Source organism: Rhamphochromis longiceps, linkage group LG12 (assembly GCF_057381845.1).
Source record: "Rhamphochromis longiceps isolate RC_006_pf linkage group LG12, R_longiceps_female_GT1.1, whole genome shotgun sequence".
NCBI classification, from domain to species: Eukaryota; Metazoa; Chordata; class Actinopteri; order Cichliformes; family Cichlidae; genus Rhamphochromis; species Rhamphochromis longiceps.
Genome location: NC_140568.1, coordinates 23,421,259 through 23,447,154, shown reverse-complemented (window position 1 = coordinate 23,447,154; position 25,896 = coordinate 23,421,259). Strand labels below are relative to the sequence as shown.

At 41.2% G+C, this 25,896-nt stretch overlaps 1 protein-coding gene across 2 annotated transcripts in view; it reads right to left on the bottom strand.

Annotated features, from left to right (window-relative positions):
- kiaa0825 (KIAA0825 ortholog) overlaps nt 1–25,896 on the bottom strand; it is a 119,834-nt gene that overhangs the window by 62,970 nt on the left and 30,968 nt on the right. Inside the window, exons 11-22 of one of the 2 annotated variants that reach the window (XM_085425259.1) lie at nt 20,585–20,735; nt 18,555–18,745; nt 17,200–17,406; nt 16,883–16,993; nt 14,984–15,123; nt 12,185–12,364; nt 7,734–7,964; nt 7,355–7,659; nt 7,101–7,207; nt 4,788–4,932; nt 2,550–2,705; nt 608–702 (exon numbers count right to left, since the gene is read on the bottom strand). In XM_085425259.1, the coding sequence (XP_085281385.1) occupies nt 608–702; nt 2,550–2,705; nt 4,788–4,932; nt 7,101–7,207; nt 7,355–7,659; nt 7,734–7,964; nt 12,185–12,364; nt 14,984–15,123; nt 16,883–16,993; nt 17,200–17,406; nt 18,555–18,745; nt 20,585–20,735 (2,019 nt within the window). Of the gene's footprint in view, nt 1–607; nt 703–2,549; nt 2,706–4,787; nt 4,933–5,198; nt 5,775–7,100; nt 7,208–7,354; nt 7,660–7,733; nt 7,965–12,184; nt 12,365–14,983; nt 15,124–16,882; nt 16,994–17,199; nt 17,407–18,554; nt 18,746–20,584; nt 20,736–25,896 lie in introns of those variants that run through there. The other variant, XM_085425260.1, reaches the window with a different exon arrangement.

Below are 25,896 nucleotides of genomic sequence, written 5' to 3'. Positions count from 1 at the left end.
CGTAGGTGTGGAGACAAGGTGCAGTAGCCCCATAGCTCCCTGATAGCTGGCAGCGTGACAGCTGTGAATGGAGAAAAGGGAACAGCCTGAAGTATTGCAATCTAATATGTGTCACATACCTGCATAAATATTTATGCCTGTTGCAGAGTAAAACAGGAGGGGAGGGGGAGGAGAGGATGGGACAGGAGTGGTGGACTTGGGCGAAAAACTTCAATCAGATGACACAAAAATCCGAACCAGCCTGTTTTTTTTATCCATCTTTATGTACCAACCCCAAGGTCTCAAAAGTACCTAATAAGCAGGCATTACTCAATTACCAAAAATTGTGTCTGTGCAGTCAGTGACACATGCATTCACAGAGAGGATTTCATTGATCCACTCCATTCAGCGCACACGGTATATGATAGCACTCCAATATCCTCTTTCCAAAGATTTCTTTCCACAGCACAGCCCGCATTATAGAAGACACAATCGGGAAAATGAAACTTTATATGCTGATAAAAACCATCTGAGGTCTGTACTAAGGCGAGTAATTCACAAAATGACTGCACAAATGAAACACAAAAAGACACATAAAAATACATATATTGCAACAGAAATGTTTTACCTGTTGGCCAGCAGAGCTCTGAAGGTGACCCGACTCATGCCCTGATAGGCTGGGAGCAGCCTTGCCCAGTCCCATGCCCAGTCGACCACAGCACTCTGTTGATGTATGAGGATAGCGTTTGTTAGTTATTAATCAGGGTTAATACCATCAGTGCATTACCGCTCCAGCTGGGACCCACTAACAAAAGAGGAGGGGGGTCTCCAGCGCAGGCCACCGACATCAGGCGATCAATCATGTCCGCACAAGAAGGTTTTTATTCCAATAAGACAGCAATTAATTTATAAATCCATTTGGGGGATGTAGCCATCATTTATAGAAAGATAAATCAATTTTTGGAGGGAGTCGTTACTCTTCTTGCTATGCCTTTTTTTTTCCTCTTTCCATCTTCAATGGCACTCTGCCAACCCCCCACCTTCCCTTCTCCTTTTCTTTCCCTCTATTGCTAACTCTCACTCTTTTTTAAAAATACACACACGCGCGCGTGTGGATGTGAACAGGGAACACACACACCTGGCACCATCACCATATTGGGAAAGCAAATAAAAATCAGATTGCTTTGATTGTAAAATGTCACTCTTAACTCCAGGCTGAGTTTTATTGACAAAAGGAGGAGAACTCTACTCGTTCCATCCATCCATCCGATCCCCCCTCTGCTTCTTCCTCATCTGTGATTGATGGGTGTAACTTTTTCCTCCTCCCTCCATTTTATTTGACAAACAACACAGGCACCTGAAGCGGAGAAGGCATTTTAATCATTCTCTTAATAGGGTGTTTCTATGCAAAGCTATGCAGCCTCCTGTGATAAGCCGAAAACAGGCCAAGTCTTAGAAATTAAATGGGACTAATGTTCTTGAAAAGCCACAGCAAGAACTGAAGCTGCTATAAGGGACAAATATAAGAGTCACAAATACAAATCTTTTTCATAGCTTATGTTCTGTATTTATCACTCTATGTTTCCCTTTTTGTTTCTTCTCTTTCTAATCACCCTCAACTGATCTTAGCAGATAGCTGGTCCTCCCTGATCCCGACTCTGTTGCAGGGCTCTTCCTGTTAAAAAGGAGTTTTTCTTTCCCACTGTTGCCGAGTGGTTACCCATAGCAGATTGTCTGATTACTGGAGGTTTCTAATATTGTAGGGTCTTTCCCTTTCAATATGAAATACCTTGATGTGACTGTTGACTGAATAGGTTCTGTACAAATAAAACTGAATTGTATTCAACTCTAATAATATAAATATTAAAGTTATAATTCTAATCCTTAAAAAAAGAAAGCAGAAACACACAGGCCTATCTTGAGAAAATACTTACTGCTGTAAGTGTTATAAGTACCATTGTATCTCTCCTAACAGTGGGGGATATCATAGTAATAGAGGGGAAATGAGGGGGAAAGTGAGCAACTCTTACAGTGAGTTACCTGTAGGTAGACTCAACCCTGATATGGAGAACAAAAAACCTAACAATTAAATGAACATCATGGTGACACTCCTGGGGATAGGTTCAGGATAAGAGGCTACATGGTTCAAAGCCCCAAAGAAGTGCACTTTAAGACTGCACTCTCCTTTAACATTACTCACTTCTTTACAAAAGAAAAAAAAAACTTCTCTCATCTTTTCACCTCTTCGGCGTTCTTTTCTTCCTGCCAGCCTAACTCCTGCTCGGAAAAAGACAGCAACCTAAGGGGAATAGGAAAGCCAAGCCCCAGAAAGACCTGACAACTTCAGAGACTACCACAGTATCCAGTTCACTAGAGACTCAAAGAGCTTCTAACCTTCAACATAATGACACCACGCTGTATGTCACAAGTACACCCACACAGTACAAAGTCTGAAAACTGGAAAAAGTTCACATGAATATCAAAGATGTTTCACACAACTAAAACAAGTTTTAAACACTTATTTGCTACCAGAATATAATACAATGTTAACCTTAAAAGGCTTAACACACCTGATCCAGCTTCTTCTTGCCAATGTGGTCAAACTGGTGGAGAGGATTGAAACGGGCACCTCCAACATGACTCTCGGGGCCAAGATCAAACTTCACAAAAAGAGGAGGATCATTTGGCAAGTCTGAGCTTCCACTCAGTTTAGACATCAGCAGTTCCTGTAAGCAGGTTATGAGGGTGGGATGGAAGAAGAGAAACACAGGAGACGGATGCAATGTGATTGATAAGACTGATAATAAATAAGCTGTAAAGAAAAAGTCTGACAACTAGAGTGAGGCCAAAAGGTTTTGTATAAGTAAAATAACTAAACTCAAAGTAGATCGAACAGACCAAACAAATAAAGAGTCTAGTGGAGTTTTAGCGTCTACTTACGTGTATGGCTCCACCCTGAGCCATATTTCAGTGAACGAATAAAGCAATGAAAAACATATATCAAAACAAAATACGTACAGATGGAACGAAAGAGAAACAGGTTTTTTACACTAGTGCACTTTCTGGTGCTGTTTCTGTAACCTTTGCTGTAGTTGTAATGCATGTGTCTCACAATAGGTCCAGCATATAGCAATGAGTCTTTGTACACTATGACTCTATGTGTGTGTTCATGCACACATAGGCATCCTGGTGTGAATTCGGTATATTCCCATCCGTCAGCTTGACATGGCCTCTGGACCTCCTCCTCCCTCACCTCACCACCAACCCAGTCTGTCCCTGACCTGCATGTTCTTGCCTCGACCTTGGCTGGGTAGAGACGCTGGAGCTGCCAGAAGGACAACTCTTGATTCTTGCAGTTCCCATTCACATTCTCTCAAATTGCCGAGCAGAGTTATATGTGTTAACACTTCAAAAACATCAAAAACACATACTCTACATGTCCATGCTGGATCCTATTAGATACAGATTATGAACTCCAACTAGACAGAGAAAGGTAAAGAGATCTGGTAATGCAATTTATCTAAATTATCTAAATGTAAAAAATAAATAACCAGGCTCATTTAGGTAGTTATATTAATTATATTAGTCTTAAGACTAAATGTCAAAGAAGTGTTGCATTAAAAATAAATTAAAACTAAAGAAATTAATATCCTTTTCATTTAGCATGAAGAATAAAGTTTTTAAGATTTAGTTGTAGTATGTCATGTCCTTGTTTCATGCTAGAAAAACTAACATGTTTGCATTCAGAAGAATGGATAGGGTTAACAGTCTTCCCAGCAGCACTACGAACTCTCTGGGATGGTGTGCTCATTACAGAAATACACAAGCGACTTCAGAGACCGAAAGAAAAAAAAAAGATGGAAAAAACCCACAAAAATAGCATTTGTGTCTTGTGATAGGCTTGTTAATAACCATTGCAAACTTTTGAATACTGTCCAGTATTCATTTAAAAATGAATGGAATCAGACACAAAATTCACATATAATGTGAGAATGCAATCAAACTGTATGTACATTTCAGGACACTTGAGCCAAGCTGGCATAATGTTAACTTATAACCAGCAGTTGTTGATGTGTAAACATCAACAACTGCTGTTGTGCATTATAGAGCCCCAACTTCAGTTAGCAGCATCCATAAAACACAATTAGGTGGAAGGACGTCCAAGTTTTCAAGATGGCATGGCAACATGGCGTAAGAGAATGCATCAATTTGTTGGACTAACACTAACTATTTATGAGTACAGTATTCTCTTTTTCTATTAAGTCATCTCAAAAAAATATTTACTGTACCTTTAATGTTTTGCTTTTTCAACTTGATTTTCATTGGACAGGAAACGGCAACATTCCAAAAAAGTGTTACTAGACCAGTTAAAACAACTTAATATGATTTTTAGCTTTTCAACAACCACCAAAGATCTTCTTTAGACATCAGAAAACTTTAGCTACAATAGGCTAATAAAATCTAATCGATTTGGGGACTTTTAGAAGAATGGTTTTTGAAGTAAATTTCATAAAATAACTTCCACTTGAGTTTTAAAGGGATGTTCTTCCTCATTGAAATCTCTTCCAAAAAGCTTTCCACAGAGTCTAGTAACTCCACGAGGCTTCCTCTGCTCTATGTGAGGTGAGTGTATCACACTGGAAATCACTGTAGGTTTGCACCCTTGAGGTCACTTGAACAAAAGACGATCAGAACAAGCAGACTGCACACAAGCAGCAGCCCTCTTCCCTCTGTCTCCCCCTCCTGAACAGCCTGCGGCCTCAGGCCAGCAGCCACCTAATTGCTGGGGAGAGCAAGTACTTCCCTACCTCATTGCCTTGGATGATGTGATAGATCTGCCTCAGGTAGCTGCTGCCACCTGCTTTGTGGCAGACCTCCAGCAGCATCAGGCCTATTTTCTGCTCAGTCAGTTCAGCTGCAGCAACTCCTCTCTCGCTTCCTTGTTCAAATACACTGTGAGTGAAACAGAGATGGGAAGAGGAGAACTTAGTAAAGACAACACAAAGAAAAAACCCAGAGTGAAGAACATAGAAGATGAGAGGAGCAGAAGGAGGCAGGGTGTCGGCTTATATTTGAATACCACCTCTGGCTAAGGAAGTATCTTCGAGTTTGGAGAGGAATTTGGGCTACAATTTAGAAATTGCTATGACTGGAAAATTAACTGTATTAAAATTAAAGTTTGTTTTTTTTATTCAGTTACTTCACAAGGCAAAAGAACTTCAAAATGTAAGTCTTGGCAAAGAAAAAAAATTACATTTTGCTCTAGTATCTGAAAACCAATCAGACCAGTCAAATCTTCTGTGGTGAAAATGACCAAGAAATACCAAAATTATTTTCACTATTTTCATTATAATTCATGAGATACATGGGACATTTTAACCAAAGGATGCCGTTGCACTGGACTGGAGTGCGTGTGTGTATGAAGCTTGTATGTAATTGTATGTCAAGGTCCGTAGGCTTGTATTTTCCCAACCCAGGTGAATGCCGGCACCGTTTTCCTGCCCTTCCTGTATGGATGGGTATCACACTACCGTCCATCAAATCTTCTCTTTCACATACACTCCCTGTCATTGTTCTCTCTCTCCTCACGTTTGTAATTATAAAGTGGCAGAAACGGTGTCGCCTGTCAGCCAGCCATTGGCTGTTTGACATTGAGAGTTGCAAAAGAAGAGGAGTCCCGTCTCGTCCATATACATCGCCTCATTCTTTTGCCCGGCGCCCTGGCGGTGGTGTTGTCGGTGATGGTGGCTGTGCATCCGTGTCAGCACCTGCGCTGTATCCTTTCCTGTCCATCACTGTGCAGGTGAAGCAGATGATTGGATTCAGTCAGCAGGGTGATTAATGAGGGCCCCTCTGGATTTGGGACAGCCTATCAATCATGTCATTAGGGCCAATGTGCCCTGAAAGAGGCAGACCTCCGCCAAGGAATAACTGCATTCATCTTCATCTGTGTATGCATCCCGTCAGCCCAGCCAGGGTCACCATGATGGAGAACAATAATCTTCCCCTCTACAAATTACTTTGCAAAGACAAGGTGGGTGCTGTTGGGGAGGGGGTGGTGGTAGTGGTTTACAGTTAGGAAAGGAAAAGAGGAAGGTAAAGATGAAGGAACTGAAGAGGGATCGTGTAGGGCCAAATGTTTTTTGTGAAGGCGTTTACTCTGAATGTGTGTGCGCACGGGATGCCAGTAAGAGAAGTGCCAGTTGTTTTTGGAGTTATTACAACCTTCCTCTCTCTCTTCCTCGCTCTCTCTCTGACACTGTATTCTGATTGTTTACAAGCCAGGCGTCACTTCCCTGTGAAGGTTAGTTTAATGAATAGTAATGATCCCACTGAATGCCTCCGACAGGTGATACATAATCACTCTTCTTTCACTTTTCCACCCCCTCACCACCCCTCAGCCGCCTCGTCTCTTGCCTTTTTTTCTCTGCACTTACCCCCTCTTCCTGTCACTGTAACAGACAGCATTTCCTAGAACTGGTCATAATCTATTCCGTGTCCTTATTTATTTCATTTTTTTTTTTAATGGTTACGCTACTGAATCAACTTTATATGAGGATGAATGTGTCCGGAGTTTGCTATGATTAAGTGAGCGACCAGAAGACAACATTTCTGGGAACAAGCAGCAAAATGCAACGCCAAAGGTCACAGATCAGCCAAAAACGAAAGCTGTTTTCCCATCAGTCCACACTGCAGTTCATTCAGTCAAGCATGTGCATCATTTAGCACAACAAACAAATCTGAGATTCATTGATTTTACTCATACAGATTGTCAGTAAAAAATTATCTTGGTTACATGATACATCAAAATTTGAATGCTCAATTAGAAATGCATGTCTAAGTTGCATTTGTTTAGTATTTTTCTAGGTAATTCTTATGGCAAGTAGCGAAACATACCATCAGTCAGTTTGATGCATTTGAACCTCCTCCTTCAGCAGACAGTCAGCCCTTATTTTTGACGATCACAAAATTACATTCGGGGAAATAAATTTTATGAAAAGATTTTGAGGCTGACATCAGTAGCCTATACTAAATGAGAGGGAAGATGGACTAAGAAAAAAATAGCACTTAAGCTACTGTTGGCACCATTCTAATGTTGACCTCTTTCCATATCCTCCTACCTGTCTGAGCAGAGTTTGCGGGCCTTCTGCAGCTGCAGTTGTGTCCACTTTGGTCGTTTTTCCTCCAAGGCCTGTATAACTTTGTGCACTGAAGGTTTGGGAACACCCTAACAAGGCAAATGAATAAAAATATGACAGACATTAAGCCAGTCATCATATACAGAAATTATAGGTCTGGTACAACCCACTACTATTTGTAATTTCTAACTAAACCCTCTACCTGTTGTGGCTACCACATCAATTTCAGCCATTACCTTTTGCTGAATGCCTATGGCCGCCTGTACGCACTCTGCCAGCAGGGACAGGCGGTCTTTTGCTGAGCGGTCCAGAGCCAGACCACTGATCTGTTCTAGTGTGTCTGGGTCTTCTAGGCCCTGGATCAGGCAGCCCAGCAAGGCCCAGATCAACAGGCCCACTAACCGCAGCTGCCGGGCATGCTGGGAAAGGTGCTTCTCTGCCACTTGGAATAGAAAGCGGATCGGGAGTGGCAAGGATGCTACAGCCATTGGCAGGTTGGTGAAAATGAAGGACAATGCTTGAATTGCTAAGGATATGATAGCTAGAAGAAGAAAGAAATGTTAGTAAAATTCCTTGAATTTTATCTTGAATGTGCAAAACTCAGTCTGTGCATACTTTTAGCAACAGTGTCCTTTCCCTTTACATCCAATGGTGTGTAGTTCCAGTCCTTGGGTATCTTAGCCAGGACATTCTCTGGCACAGTACGCTTGAACAAGGCTGCACCAGGCTCCTCTGTGGCCTGCCAACCCAAAACCATGGAGACGAGGTGTTGCAGAAGGCTATTGGTGGATTTTGTGACTATGTCCCGGACACAGCTGACAACTATAGGTACTGTCCGTGTGGTGTCTGACAATAATAAACAAAGGAAGCAGATTTTTTAAAACAAGGGTCAGCTAAAGAAGATCTGGGCCCTGTGCTTCGTACGTCGCTTACTACATCCAAGATCAAATGAAACATCCAAGACCAAATCATCGCGCTAACTCTGAGCTCGCTATTCCGGTTCCCCGAACACACCTGTTGTTGACGATTAGTATAGCTGGATGAAGTAATGTGAGATCACTGGGTGGCCCAACAGGGGCTACGCATCGATAGTAGAAACACTGATTGGCAACCCTTTGATTGGTCGGCGAAAATGTCGAAGGAGCGCGCTCGGTATTTTTCGGCAGCAGAGCAAGAACTCTTGAGTGAGGGATTTCAGGAGTTTCAGAGTTTAATTAAAACGCAAGGGAACACTGCAAAGGCTGCAAAAGCAAGGAGAGAGGGCTGGCAGAAAGTTGCTGACAAATCAAACTCGTAAGTAATTCAATAATAACAATAATAATGGAGTGGATTTATATAGCGCTTTTCAAGGCACCCAAAGCGCTTTACAATGCCACTATTCATTCACTCTCACATTCACACACTGGTGGAGGCAGCTACGGTTGTAGCCACAGCTGCCCTGGGGCAGACTGACAGAAGCCAGGCTGCCATATTGCGCCATCGGCCCCTCTGGCCAACACCAGTAGGCGGTAGGGTAGATTTATCATATCACACCATATTATCCAATATTATATTACATTATATTATATCATAATATGTTATATTATATCCCCTTTCACATTAGAGCCACAACAGGACCCACTAGAACATGGGAACAAGTAAAAGTGAAATATAAGAATATTCTACAGAATGGTAATATTTATCACTTATATTGCTTGTCGTCTCTTGGAAAGAGACCCTGGAATACTCTGTTTGTTTGTTCATAACAGCAACCAAGAAAAGGGCAGAGCAAAAAAAAAGACAGGTGGTGGTCCTGCACCCCCTCGTCAACAAGTTGGTTAAGTGAATAATACCCTCACGGGAAAATCGATATCTCTCTATGAGCACACTGTCGCGCTGAGCTAAAGGATCCTGTCTGTCCCGCAATATACGCTGAATTCTGAGGACTCTCCTTATCAATCTTGCACCTTCTGCAATGGGTTGCTCGCGTAAACGGACAGGACATGGCTGCGACAGACTTCCCAAATCCACCTTCGCTTTTATAGCCGTGGTCTCTCATCTTGATTACACGAAGTAATTTACAATTACTACTCTGAAATATGAATTACATCTGTAATAATCACATACATGTAATAGAATGTTAATAGTACATTTCCCTTTTTTAGGGAATGACCTGTATGTATCTGTGTGAAATCAATAAAAGGATCAAGTGCTGCATTATCTTTAGTTACATTGATGTTATTTATTTATGGTGAAACAGTGGTGGAATATCGCTGTTGCTTTCGTATGAATGACGCGGACATACCTGCGTGGCCGCGATCTAATCCTGTTTACATAAAGTAAACCTGCTCCCCAGCAGGTTTACGCTTACGGCTCTGTTGCTATGACAGCAAGTCCCGGATGGGCTTCGGGGAACCGAACGATCCAGGATCACGCGAAATCGTCAACAATCTCATCCAGCTAACTCACTTAGCGCGGTACGAAGAACAGGCCCCAGATGAATGACTCCAGACCGTAATTATTATTTAGTTTTAAGACTTGGGGAAAAAAATATTGGTAAACTGCATAAGATAAAGTACAAGGTTAGTGTTACAGCAACAAACTGTTAGGTTTGTTAGGTTACTGAATTCACATACTTTGCACTAAAAATGTTAAATTTGAAATCAATACTTTGTGTTTAATCTGAATTTTTTAGCTATGTCAGAAAAAGGCGGATATGTTGTCAAAACCTTTCAAAATGATACGAATGATAAGTTTCTTTAGAGAAAACCTCCTTATACTGTTCTAATTATCCCTGCACTAGGAATATGAACATGTTTCTGTATACTGATAAAAAAATGGAGAGTGGATGCTTACACATTAGATCAGTTGACATTTCATGTTATAGTTATTGTGCTTTGGGGTTTATTTTTAAAGCAACAAATCAAAAGTCAAGAAATAACTCTACTTTTCAAAGAATGACAAAAAACAGAGCCATAAATAATTTATATGAATCCATATAGTGTTATGGTATTCTCTTAAAATATCTGCACCAAATGTGAGTACTCAAGTTCAAACTAAAATCAGATGCTCTCGATCAAATCCAGGTGGCCTGATAGCACGAATCTTGCTACGTTCTCCAGGTTTACCGTTTGTCATCGGTTTGCCCTTTTATATCTCGCTCATATTGTTGGCAGACTAACTACAGTATGAAGTTGTATGGCACTCATAAACTTCCTACAGCCCCGGCTGTAAAACCAAAGGCTACAATCGGGAGAAACAGTACTGAAGCGGCACTAAAAGTGCACTGAAATCTCAAAGGACGCCTAACAAAATAAGTAACCTTAGCCGCAGAAAAAGAGGAGAACGGAACAGAAAATGATATAGCTTTTCGAAGGACAAGCGCTCTGTTGCAGGTGAGACCTAGACCTATTTTTCAAAGTCACTTGATTCTCAGACTCTATACCACCTGCAACTGTATTGACTTGTGTATTGATCTCAAGCAACCTGGTACAGTGTGATGAAACGTCAATGAAAGCGGAGAAATAGTGAAGCTCTCAATGTAATCTATGAGTTAACTCAGAGTACAGTTTAAATAGAAATGGGGGCACTGGGGGTATCCTGTAACCAAAATTATAATACAAAGATTTGGAACGGTCCAATAATTAAACTAATTACCCTGTGAGGATAAATGTTGATTGGATGACATTGAGAATTTTTCTGCGGCACACTCTAGCTCTCTTCCCCTTCATTCACTCTGTCGACCCCTCCCTTGCTCAGTATCCATCTAAATACTCTTCTCCAATCACCCTAATTTATGCTACAATAATTACCACTTACCCAGGATATAAGAATCACCACTAAAAAGAGCTTCACACTCCACAGGAGCTCAGATTAAGCTCTGTATTAAAACTTGCACTAGAAAGAGGCAGAGAGAGTTGGGGAATAACTATAGTCTGTGTAAAAGTATACTTATGCTTTAGCTCATGTTCATGCAGTGTCAACACTGGCCTTTAGAGAAAATAAAATTGAGATATTCTTTGAGGGAAGATTTACCATAGTATTTAAAAATTCACCAATTAGACTCAACATAAAATCTGGCAAGGTGCACTGAATAACATTGAATCGCATTACAATGCAATATTCTGAGAGACATCAGGTTTTGTAGCTCTCACTTTGACCTGTAGCACCTGCCTAAAATGTTGCTCCAGGCCAAGCACACAACCCCACGGCAGCAGGACAAAGGCACCCTGCCAAACGGCACAAACTGTTTACGGAGGCGTAAGGAACAATAACAGCCCAAGGTGTTCGTTCGGCCTTTAAACTCTCCAGATCCCAAAACGATTGAACATCTGGAGGACCTGCTGGAACAAACCGTGATCCAGTGTCAGTACCCTACAACAAACAGGACCCAAAAGAGCCACTGCCAGACACCAGAAGAGACCAGGAGGAGGGCAGCCAACACAATATGAAATATATGCAATTTTAATTTATTTACTTCAATTCACTACTCGGAAATTCATGTAATGATTATTTGTCATGTTCTCCAGTTTATCACGAACTGTTCATTTTAAAACTAACCTGATTTAAAGTGCTGTATTTTAACACATACTTTAGGCACAGTGTGTTTGACACACTTCTGAAGTAGGAAGTAGAAAATCCTAGGAGTTCCTAGTTGAAATTTTCAACTGTAGCGCCCCCTCAAATCAGATTTCCCACTCAGAAAGTCAGAGAAGCCCTACAAACCCCAACTTTAAAACAGTAGTGCATCTAAAGTTGTAAAACTGTAAAGCATGTACTCTGTGCTACCACTTTTGTGTATTTGTGACTGACTAAATAGGCCGTACATAGAGCACTGACCAGGTTCTACATATGAACATCTGCAGCCATTTTTGTTCTTTTCCAACTGCTACTACTAGAACACAACTCTGGAATGAAGTCACTCCCAGCTCTGACACCTGATTTCCAAAGTAAAAGGAATCCAGGGTTACAGTACTAGAGCACACAAACTAGAGATTGTACAACTGCTCATTCCGAAATCAGTGCAATGCCAAATTGTGGCAGCAATTGCTAAATATTAGGACACAGCAGCAAGGTTGTTACTTTACCTGCCAGAGTGTAGAGATGTTCCCATATGTGTGCACGTTCCAGGTATGGTTGAAGGGCCTGAGTCAAGGCCTTAGGAACATTATTCAGGCAAGAGAAAAGGTTGAACAATGACATCATGAAATCATCTCCCGCCTTGCAGCTCTCTGTAGACATTTCTGAGCTGTTCTCCTGGCAAAAATCTGAAAAATTAAGCGTCATTTTGGTGACACACATCTGTGAACAGTACAAATTAATGTGCAGATTAATGAAATCTTGATATTCTGGACCACTTGGCACAAAAAACTGGATGCACAAAAGATTAACACTCGTGCACACACATACATCCAAGGGTGTGTAGGCGAGTGTACAGCGTTTTTTTTTTTTGTTTGTTTGTTTTTTTTTTACAAACTATAGTCCAGAAAATATCACTCTTATGGATGTAGGTTTAGAAAGATACAAAACCCAATTCTGTGAAGCAGCATTTTGATTTCCATGAACAAAAGCACATTGGAAAATGTCAAGGCTTCCCAACCTGACACATGTTAACAGAACGGGTGAACAAAAGGCACTGTGGAGTAGAAGGGGAAGAAAAATCCACATCTGTGTTAGATGGAGGAAAAGAGACAATAAAAAAACAGAAAAAGAAACAGATTTCAAAGCCCCTGGCTGTGGTATCCACAGTACACGGAGACAGGAAGTGAAAAGGAAGGGGTTTTGACAGGGTGTCCTTGTGGGGGTTGCTGTCTGAGAATAGGGCTGAGGATCGAGGTGTGTATATGTGTGTGTGTGTGTGTGTGTGTAACCCATATGGATGTCTATATATGTGTTCTATGTGCTTACACGTAAGTGTGTGTGTGTGTTAAGTTGACAGGGGTTGCTGAGGAAAAGCCCATTGCTCCAGAGGTGGCAGACATCCAGCAGTCTGTCAGTCAGCTGTGTGGGAGATGACAGCCATTTGAATAGGAGAGAGTATGTAACGCAGCAGTCAATGAGGGGGCGCTGTGATGAAGGGCAGCATGGCTTCCTTCTGACTAATGCTGAACTATTTTAAAATGGCAGGGCTAAATTAGCTGCAGCATCCCAGTGACAGTAACATTAGCCACCTTAATAACATGCAGGTAGGAAGTGCTCAAACTGTTCATGGAAGCTGATTTCTTCTGTCCCTCTAGCCAAGACTCCCTTTGCATCCCTCATGGCTATTTTCATTCACAATAACAAATCTAACACGTAGACTCCAAAGTGGTCAAACAGCCTGACCTCCAATCAGTCCATTAGGTGGCATTGTGTGGATTACACCATCATTTTATTCACTGCCTGTCTAGTAATTGGTCCTTGAGGAGAGAGTGTTCTGGATCTCACTGCTGTGGCTGCAGTGGTCCAGGAAACAGGGGTGACTAACATTAATTTCCACTTGGGGTGCTGGATAACATGGCAGGTTAACTAGGTGCCTTATAATAATGATCCCATTATGGAGCAGCAGATGACTTCAGAAAAACATGTCAGTGTGCTGGCACATCTCTGTGGAGTTTCCACTACTCCTGCAGCGCACAATAATTCCAATGTGTTTTTGTTTCTATGCTGATTTCTCAAATGCTTTCCCCCCCCTTCCTCTCTGTCTCTAAGCTTATCCAACCTTGATACGAAGCCAATGCATACACCTGTTTATCTTCCGGACAGCCAGTCAACCAGTCAACAAGGGCCCTCTCTGTAGACCTCTGTAATTGGAAGCAGACACGCTGAAGATAATAAAAAGGCCATGTGTGTGTGTGTGTGTGTTTGTGAGCGTGTGTGTGTGCATCTGTACACCTCTAATTTAGGGTAAGCTGTACAAATGTGAAAAGTGATACTGTAGATGTAGAGAAGGTATGTTTTGAAATTATTACACAGTGCGAAGGTCTGTTAGTTGGCTGGCCAGTTTTCTCATAAGTTAGTGTGCTTTGATAAGGCAGGTACAAAGAGTTAGAAAATGAACCATCAACAAAAAAAGAGCCTTGAATTAGCTATAATAAAGTCTAACTGAAACAGCGTGGATTCACCAAACCATCTATTAGTCACACTAGAATTTTTTCATCAACAGTGCTTCAAAACACACGCTAATATGTACATGTATGTGGAAGTGCAGAGGCAACACAGTAGTGTAGGCATTCAGTCAGGCTGTTCCTTCTGTCTGTCTGCTTCCTGGTTAATTACCACGTCACCGTGATAACACATGAGAGTCAGCGCTCCTAGCGTTGATTTACGGCAGCATGCAGAAAGAAGCATTGCGGAGCCTCTGAGTCAGACTCAGACCGAGCAAGAGAACAAGACAGTGAGAGTTGTTATTAATGAGGTCGCTATAATGTGAATTAATGTGCGAGTGCACAACAGTCTTTAAAGGTTAGACTGTTGAGAAGACTGTGGAGAAAGGAAGGAAGGGAAAATCTTTAAAGGTCAGGCCGTGTGTTTTGCCTGTGCCTGTTGAGTGTTTATTACTGCACTCTATTGATTTAGTGATGATGATGACCAAGGTGAAAATGATGATGAAGGCAAAGATGCTGATTATAACTTCATAAAATGGATAGAGCTTACCCAAGGTCTGTAAAACGTACTTAAGATATTAGAGCGCTGCAATTAAAACAGAGGTAAACACTTCCCTGTCATGTTCTCTTTGGGATCAGAGAGTTATTAAAAAAATGTAATTTTAAAGAATGAAAGAACGTGGCTTTAATTGTCCCCGAAAAGACAGACAGCCAGGTATGTCCACGACACACACACACACTATAGCCCTTATCCAGTAACATGTAACAATCCACGTATGCATGCAAAAACGACAGACTTACAAGAATTTTCCAGGAGTATTCTGGGCAGGTGACAGTCTCTGTAAAGCAGCATTTGAAGGAGCAACTTGGGATTGCATCCGGGGTCAGATGTCAGTAGCCTCAGTTGACATGCCAAAGATGCCTGGCCCATAAGGCCATCTCTGGGAGAGATGGAGGAGAGAAGGAAGGAAAACAAAGTTGACAGTTCTGCAGTGTCAGGTGAGGTAGAAGTCTGCTTAGTGAGAGACAACAAAGAAGGAAAAAGCTTCACAAGTGAAAGATAAAGAAGTCTTTGATGACGCTTTGGAGGGAATATTTGGTAACACTGGTAACTTCCTTCAGTGTCACTCACTCCATATACAAGCCAAGTCTCCAAATGCCTTCATTCTCGCTTACTTATAGTGTGCACCGGGAAGGAATTAACTCTAATCTTGGCCAGCTAAAAGCAAATTAACATTTGGGAGACAGCCAAATACATGAATATACAGCAGTACCCACCCCTTCATCTTTTGTATAACCAAGAGGCTGCAGCCAGCTGTGGGTAATGAGCCGTATCCTTGGTGTGTGTGAATGCGTGTGTGCGTGTGCACTCTTCAGAGCCTATGCTTGTCGTTATGTACAGTATGTGTGCGAGTGTGGGAGCATGCTGACATGTGTGTGCCTCCATGTTACTTTATACATCTCAATAAAATCTAATGGAAGGAATGGACAGAGTTTGTCTGAAGAGCAAGGAGGCGGGAGGCAGCACAGGGGGTGTCTGCCCAGAAATTAACCATTCTATTTGAGCCAAACGGCTAGAGCAGGGTGCACCCTGCTGCTTGACTGAGGAAAACTATGCCTCGGTCTGACAGCACAATTTATGATGTCACTGAGACCGCAAATCCAGGAGAAATCCTCTTTTAACTGCTCTGATGAATCTATCCAGCTACAGCACCGGGTCATCTTACTAAACCAAGACACACAGATATAGATGTATACACACACACACACACACACACACACACACACACACACACACACGCACACACACACACGCACACACACACACACACACGCACACACACACAGGCAAGATAAATAGCGCAGGGTATAAATGTGCACATACAGAAAATATTTTTTAGCCTGTACAGCTGGATGATTTATTGAGATCTTTTGTGATTTTATCATTGCTTTATTGAATAACCATAACAATGGGCTTTATTTTAATGGACTGGGGAGAGATTTGGCCAGAAAGGTTGAGGACCTGTGGTTCTGGCCACGAGCCACTGGCAGGCTGCTGGCGCCTTCGAATGAAGGCAGGAGGTGGGAGCAAAGAAATAAAGAGGTCATAAAAATAAACTAATTTCAGTTCTCTGATACTTAGGAGCAGGGGAGCAGGGGTTAGTTTGATTTGTGCTCCGTCAGCGCACAATGACATCACCTCTGGCTGTGAAGCAGATGAGAGGGGAGTAAGGTGGAGACAAGGGTGAGGGGAAAGCATGATTGACTGCACAGTGGAGGTCACAACAGTAACTGGACACAAATGTACACACATGTATATAATTGTGCACATTCAGGTGTGTATGCTATCAATGCATCATGTGTAAAGCTCTTAGCAACCATGAGCATCAACAAACTCACTGTCAGCGTCAACGGTAGTTCATTCATTTGGTTTTTCTTTCTTACCTTGCATCTGTGTTATATTACCACAACAACTGCAGCTTGACACTTGAGTGGCACGTTATATATCCACACATACAGTTTGCAGCTGTAACTCCAAACACAATCACATATGTTTCTCTACACACGAGGAGGATGGAAGGGATTGTGATTGCTTGGCATACCAGAGTGTGTATGTGCATTTGAGAGTGAACATGTATATTGTCCGTGTGCCTGCTGTATGATGGGTGATAGATGGTTAGATGGGTCTATTTTGTATACCTTATAGCTTGCTCTGTGAAGACCTCGGGGTTAATAGCATTTAGCCAGCGTATGACAGGAATGGTCGGTGGGTCTGGTGAGGTCTCCTTCGCAGCATCTATCATAAATGTCCTGTTGCATATGGCAGCATGTTTACATTTACAAAAAAAATAAAATAAACACCACACCACACAAATGTTTCCAGAATCAGTGGTGACAGCCATCTGACTCACTCTGTTCAAACAGTGTAAGATGGAAAGTATGAAAACATTGCAGTATCTTTTTATCATCTTACCAAATTTTAAATTAAATAACAAAAATGACCATACTGTACCAACCTATGTAGCAAAGATAGAGGTGCTGTGACAATGACGAGGACTGTCAGGAGCTGGTCACACAGGTTGTGGATTTGGTATGGCCAGTCTGAACCACCTGCTATTATGGTAATCACTGAAGAAGGGTTGTAGCACACCAAGGCCTCAGGACCTTCACACAGACTCCACATAAGGTGCTCCACATACAGCAACATTGCTGTAATGTCACATCTCCAGGACGAGGGAAACAGAAAGAGTGAATTTAAAGAGAAAAACAAAATGGATGTGATTGAAAAGCTGAGAACACCTAAAGATTATCTACTGCGAGTCTCATTTCACAGCCAGCTAGATAATAGGAACTTCTTCTGATTTTACCGTTGAGATCTGAAGCGTCCCGGCTTTGGATTTCGCAAGATTTGCGATCACCCTAAAACTTAGTGCTATGTTACATCAACCCACTGCTTTTACTTATATGCCAGTAAATCTGCTTTCTTAAATGGTTATGGAATGCTGCTCATCATCTATCATCACCTCTTTTTTGCTTCCCTTTGATCTAAATTCTCACAACAAAAGGGAAAGGACTGATAAAATAGAGATGATGGAGCATAGGAGTACCCATATGAACACTATAGCAAGAGGGAGACCTGGAAAAGCTTTGGAAAGGCATCTGTTTAGCCTATGCTCACACTTTATAACTGTCCTTCCAGAAACACACAAATCTCCCAGAATCATAAACCAGGTTTCCCGTTGACATCTCATGTATATTGCACTCAATCTTTGTTAATACAGAGTTCACTTTATGTGGCATTTTTGAAGCATGGTTTATCCTGTAACTCCAACTGATGTATTGAACAAACAAATACTAAAGGTTTCTTGAAATGATGGCCAAAGAAAAGCCTTACTGTCAAAGTTTCAGACTCCCAGAGCAGAGACTCTGGAGTGGAAGCAAACTGAGTTCCTCCGATAGCTCCTAGCCTTTGGATAAAAGTTCCCGTGATGGAAAAAGTCTGTGTGTGCTGCATGGGGCTAGAATGTGTGGGTGGTGCCTCCACTCCTCAAACTCAGATTCTGCCTTTTACATTTGCATTAAAGGATAGACATGCACAAAATTCCGACTGTATAAGCGTCTTGCAATTTTTTTGACGTGCTCAACTTATTAAAAGTCAGTTGTTTATCAACTTTGACTAACTTCCATCACAGCATTTCTCAGCAGTTAGTCCATCCACAATTAGACAAATGAAAACGATTGCGACATATTTATTTAAATGTTAAAAAACGAAACAAAATGGAGTGTAGGTCTTTGCTTGGTGTATTACTGTTTTAGAGTCCATTGTTATATTTATATGTATATATTATCAGTAATATGCATGATAAAATACCTGATTTGCAGGTGCCTCTTATATGAAGCCCGCGCTCTGGCATATCTTCGCACTAGCAGTTGTAAAGTGTCTGTTAGAACCTGGCCAAGGACATCCCTGGCCAGCTCCGCTGGAAGGACCGCCCACAGGTCGCTGCGAAGCCCGCACAGGAAGTAGAACCACATCTGCACTGAGAAGGAACACCTCTCGCCCTGTGGAAGAAAGTGATAGATTTGAGGGAGGGGGGATTGTAGATGAAGACATGTTATCATATGGAAACTGACAGTAAAAACAGAGAGAGGAGTTAAAAAAGGGAAAAAAGAGAGAGTGAGAGAGAAACCCTGAAGGAGAAGAAAGAGAGAGGTAGAGACGCAGGCAGGTCTGTCAACACCAGGATGTCTCAGTGGCCATGCCACCTGCACTCTGCACCTGGGTTTCTTTTCCCACTGGGATTTTAGACTGCTTTAAAGTCCTGGACTGGCAAACACATCACAACCAGCACACACTTCCACATCCACTCTCACACATAAAAAGAGTGAAAGAAGGAAGAGCAAAAATCAAGAATGTTTCACAAGAAAGTGAGAAGAGGGGGAAAAACAGGACAGATTAAAAAGAATTACTATCCTGGCATCTTGCAGCTCTCTTGTAAAATATATAGGAGGATGCATTCTTTCTTTCACCTGTACACCAGAGTTACTATAGTTGTATGTCATTTCTAACTAGTTTTGCTTTTTGTCTCATTTTGACTTAAAAAAATCAGTTTAGTTTCAGTTTAGTTTTAATTATTTTCAATTTTTCGCTTTAGTGTTTTTAATTATTTTTTATCTTTTTTATTGTATAGAGGCCAGACAGATATCAAAGGCAAGATTTGTGAAAGAAAAAAAACTTCAATAAAAACAGATAACTTTTTGAAAGCAGCTGGCTCACGGTGTTGTAGACATCCAGAGTCTTAATAGATGTAATAAAAATGTTTGTTTTTTTTTTTAACCAAACTTACAAATACTTGAAGCTTCTCTACATTTTTATCTTATTTTAATTGGTTTTCGAGGTTTATTAAATAATTCCAATTAGTTTTAATTTTTTTCTAAATTTTTGGTTTAGTTTTCATTAACCATTTTAACTTTGCTATACACGTCCTAAATCTTCAAATTTATCCTATTATAAGGTCATTTTGCACAACGCATACACATTAACACTACCAAACTCTTCAATCCATTTTCTCCCACTTCACCCAATCTCTTGTTTACTTCCCTTCTTCTTCCTTCTTTTCCCCTGTATGTATTGGTCACAAACAGGAAATAAGTCCAAGCTTTATGTCCTGAACGGAGTTGCCATCTTCTGCCTATAGACTCACTCAAGGTTACACAGACAGGAGCTGGATCCAAATCAAAAATATAAAACATCAAAAATATAGGTACATACATAGACATACCAAATGACACTTACATCCTGAGATGCTGCTGTACACCTACACATACATTTACTGGTACGGATGCACAAAGTGATGGCTGAACAAAAGCACACACCTGCACACAGCAGGCCTGTCTGACACCAGTGACCCAGGGAGGGAGGGAGGAACAAAGGGAAAAAAAGTCAAAAGCAAAAAGAGAGAGGGGAGGTTTAGATTTGTTTAAGGGCATAAAGGTAGGGGAGTTCCAGGGGCCCTCTGCTGTTTCCAGACAGTCCCAGTGTAGACTGCAGACTTCAGACAACTGAATCCCTGGAGCCCCCAGGGCAGCATGGAAGCCACAGATGTTCTCAGGGAGCTCAGAGTAGAAGACTGAGTTAGAAGTGGGAGAGTGGGAGGTAAAGGTGTATTGTGGGAATGAAAAGAAGAAACAAGAAAGCTCTAGGGTGTAATTCCTAGAGTTCCTCAAAATCTATCCAACAAGCCTCCTAAGACACTGGCATTGAAATTTTTGCAATAAAAGAAATCAAATCAACACACAACAACACTAGAGCTGTTTTACACTTAAATAAAACTCACAGAAGTGTGTCACAACACATTTGTTTTGTTTAGTTGTTTGTTTTTAATCATATAGCGATTTTACCTCATAGAAAGGTTTAGGGTCAGCCCAGTGGTGGCTCTCTGCATCCTGAAGAATGCATGTATAACAAGCCTGGATACAGTAGCTGGTCAACTGCTCTCTCATGGCCTCGACTGTATCTTTGTATTTCTGCACAGGTAGTGGGGTCAGGGTTCTAGGCACAGACGAAGAAACATCTTTAAAGGTAATGTTAGAAAACACATAATATAATACACACAGCATATTAAATGAAAAAAAACAAAAAAAACAAAACAAAACAGGTTTACTAGGGTAAACAAGTTCAACAGTGCAGAATCCTGTAATGCATATGGATAATTAAGAGCTGTTTTTTATGTACTGGGAGCTATCAATGGCACGGGTGAAATGATTAGATGAAAGAATAGATGATTTATTATAAAAGTTCAGTGTGACATTTCATACCCTTTAAATCCACCTGCCTTTATACTTTCCAGAGAGGGGACTTAAAACCAGGGGGGAGTTAATGGTGTAAAGAGAGGAAGGCGGTTTATGACCAAATGGGGTACCATGCAAGTGCAGGTGGAGTGCAGGGGTAAAGGGCCAAGGGTGGGAAAACAGGAGCACAAACAGCACCAAGGATGTTTTTAAAGGAGATCTGTGGAGAGCAGTTTAAGGGGGTGATAAGGGGCATGAAAATGTTGAAGAAAATGGATGGAAAAACTTAGCAGGTGCAGATACTGTGGGTGTTGTTACCCTCTGTCGTTATCTCTGGTAACCCCCTGTTCATCTAGAATTTCTTTGACTTTCAAGAATCATTTTAAATTTCCTAGTTTCTAAATTTGGAAGAAATCTTCTTCATCCACTGCTTCAGTTGATTAACATACTAAATATTTATCTTTTATTTCAAATTAGGGTAAAAAAAAAATGAAAATGTATTTTACATAAGGTAGCTGGAGCAAGTAGTGCTATGTGATTTATGTTTCTGGTGCAAATCCTTGTAATATAGATCTGCAAAGCTGCCTGTCAGCTGCTAATGGTTACTGCTGATACTTTAAGAGATGCTGCTTGCAACTAGGCAAGACAGGCAACTGCTAGGTAAGGCAGGCCCCAGACCGGTGGGGGGCCCCTCAGGGCTGACAGACAGTTAACTACAACGATAGCAATGTGCAAAGTTGGGAATGGCAGTATAGGAGAAACCTGACCTCTCTAAAGGGAGCCCCACCTAACTCCACTCCTGTTGCAAGTGGCATGCACGATTCTGCTTGAACAAATGTAATCACAAGGAAAATGAAGAAGAGCTATTACGATCAATGATATGATTTTATACTTCTAAGAGTGGAAAACAGAAAGAAGAAAAAGGAGAAAGAAAAGAAAAAACAAGGCAGTGGTAAGTGGAGCAGATAGTCATCAAATACAATGCTAAAGAGCTAAATGCAGATTATTTCTTTGTTTACTTTGTTTTAATATTGGTTTATTTAGCTAGCAGAGCGGGGCAGATTGCGCATGGCCAGGGGTCAGGATTGTCTTATTAGCATAGCAACCAGATATTAGAATCTAGTAGTTACAGAATAGATACTTTATCACCATTCAGCTTTGCTTTAGACATTGTTATTGAAATAAACATGGTCTCTGCCACTTTTCTTTGTTAAACGCTGTCTCCACCTGAGCTATGGATGATAAGTTATGAAATTTAGAGCCAAGTGTACTCTAAATTACTACATTATATTAGTGTAATTATTGTGCTATACACTGAGGGAAATTATTATTTAATCCCCTGCTGAATTTGTAACTTTGCTCGATTACAAAGGAATGAACAGTGTGTAATTGTTACGCTAGTTTCATTTTAATGGAGAAAGACAAGAATATCAACCAAAAATCCAGAAAAAAATGCATTACATAAAAGTTATAAACTGATTTAGAGAAGGCTTGGGAGAAAAACCAAATTGAAGCTCTTTTGCATCAACTCAACCTGCCATGTTTGGAAGAAAAGAAATGCTGAGCATGACCCAAAGAACACCATCCCCACAGTTAAGGAGAGACGTGGAAACATTACTATTTGGGGCTGTTTTTCCTGCTAATGGTACAGGACGACTTCACCGCATTGAGAGGCCAATGGACAGGGCCATGTACCATTAAATCTCACACAAGCACCTCAGCCCGAATACTTAAGATGGGTCATGCAGGTGATATTTATTTCCCTCGGTAGATCAGTCTATAGCACAATAATTACACCAATATAATTGAATGTATGTGCAGTGTGGTGTGTGCATTTTGTTGTAGTTTCCAAATCTGTTATGTAGGTTTAATGGTTTTCTGAAAATGAAAAAGACATATTTTCATTATGTAAAAACTTGAGTAGACAGTCAAGGCTATCAAATGTAATGTGTACGTCCAAGAACAACATTCAAAAGTTGAATTTGAGTAATGCTAATTTTGTAACATGAAAGCTATGAAAATGACATTATTAATGTGTTAGTGTATAAATATACTTCCTTTAATATAATGGTGATGAACACTTGGTTGGGTGGGCCTAGGGCCCATAGGTTTCTAGAATCAACACTGGATATTTTGAGAGTCGTTTTAGAATTACTTTGCCACAGTAAAGCATTGCCTGTGTCTATAAGTGAAGTTTCCGTTTGTTTAGTTTTTAAGCAATCCACTAAGGCAGGGGTGGCCAACCCGCGGCTCTCGAGCCGCATGCGGCTCTTTGCCTGGTTTCATGCGGCTCTTACGTTCATATCAAAGTTTATGTTTGTGTTTTGATTTTTTTTTATGTTGTTGTTTTAAAATGTGCGCGTTCGCTTCGCTTGAGTTCAATACGGTATTTTCATCAAATGCGCATGTGTGTGAGATGAAAATACCGCAAAGTTTCCCAGTAGGAGCAAGTTCGCCCTTAAAATGGCAGGAAAAAAATGCACAGCAAAAAGAAAATATGAAGATGAACACAGGACGTTTTTAACAGAGTGGGAGAGTTTATATTTTTTTGTTGAACGCAATGGTAAGCCATTCTGCCTTATATGTCAGACGTCATTAGCGCATTTCAAAGCTTCAAATCTTCAGCGCCACTTCAGCTCACTCCATGCTAACATCGACCAGGAATTTCCAAAAGGGACTGAACTTCGCAAGCACGAGTTGGCCACTTTGAAAAGTCAGGCAGAAAAGCAGATACAGTTTTTCCAAAAATTTACGAAGCGGTCAGAGACCATAACGCTCGCATCCTATCAGCTGGCTTGGAACATTGCACGGGCTAAAAAGCCATACAATGAAGGGGAGTTCGTTAAAAAATGCCTCAGTGATGTTGTTGAAATCTTGTCTCCTGAAAACGACAAATTAAAACGCATGGTATCAGACGTCCAACTGTCCCGCCACACTGTTGAACACAGAATATCGGACATTAACACGGCTATTGAATCACAGTTGCACTCTGACCTTCAAGCATGTGAGTATTTTAGTGTCGCATTGGATGAGAGTTGTGATATACAAGACAAGCCTCAGTTGGCAATATTTGCACGGTCTGTTTCAAACGATTGTGTGATCAAAGAAGAACTCCTGGATATTGTGCCATTAAAAGACAGAACCCGTGGCATAGATGTGAAAGAAACCATGATGGCTGCATTTGAAAAAGCAAATCTGCCCATAACGAAATTAACTGCAATAGCCACGGATGGAGCACCAGCCATGATGGGATCTGTGAACGGGCTTGTGGGGCTGTGCAAAGCTGACCAAACTATTCCTGACTTTTGGAATTTCCACTGGACAGACTGAACCTGACCCTGCAGGGTAAGTTAAAAATGCTCCCTGACCTAGTGCAAAGTGTGTTTGCGTTTGTCAACAAACTGAAGCTGTTCAAGACACATATTCAAAAGGGAGATTTAACGCATTTTCCCACTCTGCTAAAAGCCAGCGGGCAAGTCGCCAGTGCTGCCCTGAGTAAGCAAAGAGCCAGATATGCAACGCTGATTGAAAACTTGCACGAAAGCTTCGTGACCCGGTTCCATGATCTACAATTGAAAAGGCCACAGATTACGTTCCTCGTCGACCCATTTAATGCAGAGACCGGCTGTTTGAAAGTCCCGCTAGTCACAGATGAAGCTGCGGCTGAGTTGGAGATGATCGATCTTTGTGAAGAGGACCAATTGAAACCTGCTTTAAGGGAAGGGACCATTGAGTTCTGGAAAAGTGTGCCAATGGAAAAATACCCCAATGTCAAACGGGCTGCGCTTAAGATACTGTCAATGTTTGGGTCAACATACGTCTGCGAGTCTGTGTTTTCTACCCTAAAACATGTGAAATCAAAGCATCGATCTGTTCTGACTGACACACATGTGAAAGAATTGCTTCGAGTGACAACAACGGAATACAAGCCAGATTTAAAGAGGATTGTTCAAGGCAAGGAATGCCAGAAGTCCCACTAAACAACATGCATTACAAAAGTAAATGCTATTGTAGATTATTATATTCTTGTTTGTGGACTTGGTTGAACTGAGAGTTTGTGTGTGTGAGACAGTGCACACAATGTTCATTGTTGAAAATGACTGGCCTGTGGTTTTAGTACTGTAGGAGTCCATTTCTGTCATTATCATGTTGGTGTGTGACATTTACAATAAATCTGGCTGAGCAGAGATGTGTGTGTGTGTGTGTGTGTGTGTGTGTGTGTGTGTGTGTGTGTGTGTGTGTGTGTGTGAGTGAGTGAGTGAGAGAGAGAGAGAGAGAGAGAGAGAGAGAGAGAGAGAGAGAGAGAGAGAGAGAGAGAGAGAGGAAAGGATGGGTGATGTTCATGTGTGCCCATGCGTATGATGTGGCTCTTTGCGGTAACACAGTAAAAAAAAAGTGGCTCTTGGTCTCTGACTGGTTGGCCACCCCTGCACTAAGGAATCACCAAAGATAACTGTGACAAGTTTAGGATCAAATCAGAAGTAAAATATAATCACATTCTCCCCATGTGTTCCTGAGTTATGCAGTTGAATAATGACTAGTAAAGTCTTTTTGTGGAACATTACGGTGCCACAGTTAAGCTGACATTTGACCTTTTAAATGCAAAAGGCCATCATTTCATCAGTTTATCCTGTTAGACCAATGTGTGAAATTTCATGTGAAAGTCATAATTAGCATGTTTTGTGAGTTTACAGTGACCTTGACTCTTGACCTTTGACCAACATATTCTAATGAGTTCAGCCTTGAGTCCAAGTGAGTGTTTGTGCCAGATATTGTCAAATTTCCTAAAGGTCTAGAAATCATAAAAATGGTACAGATTTGAAGTTGCAAGCGACCTTTGACCAACAAACTCTTATCAGCTCTTCCTTTAGCCCAAGTAATTGTCTGTGCCAAATTAAAATAAAAGCCCTCAAAGCATTCCA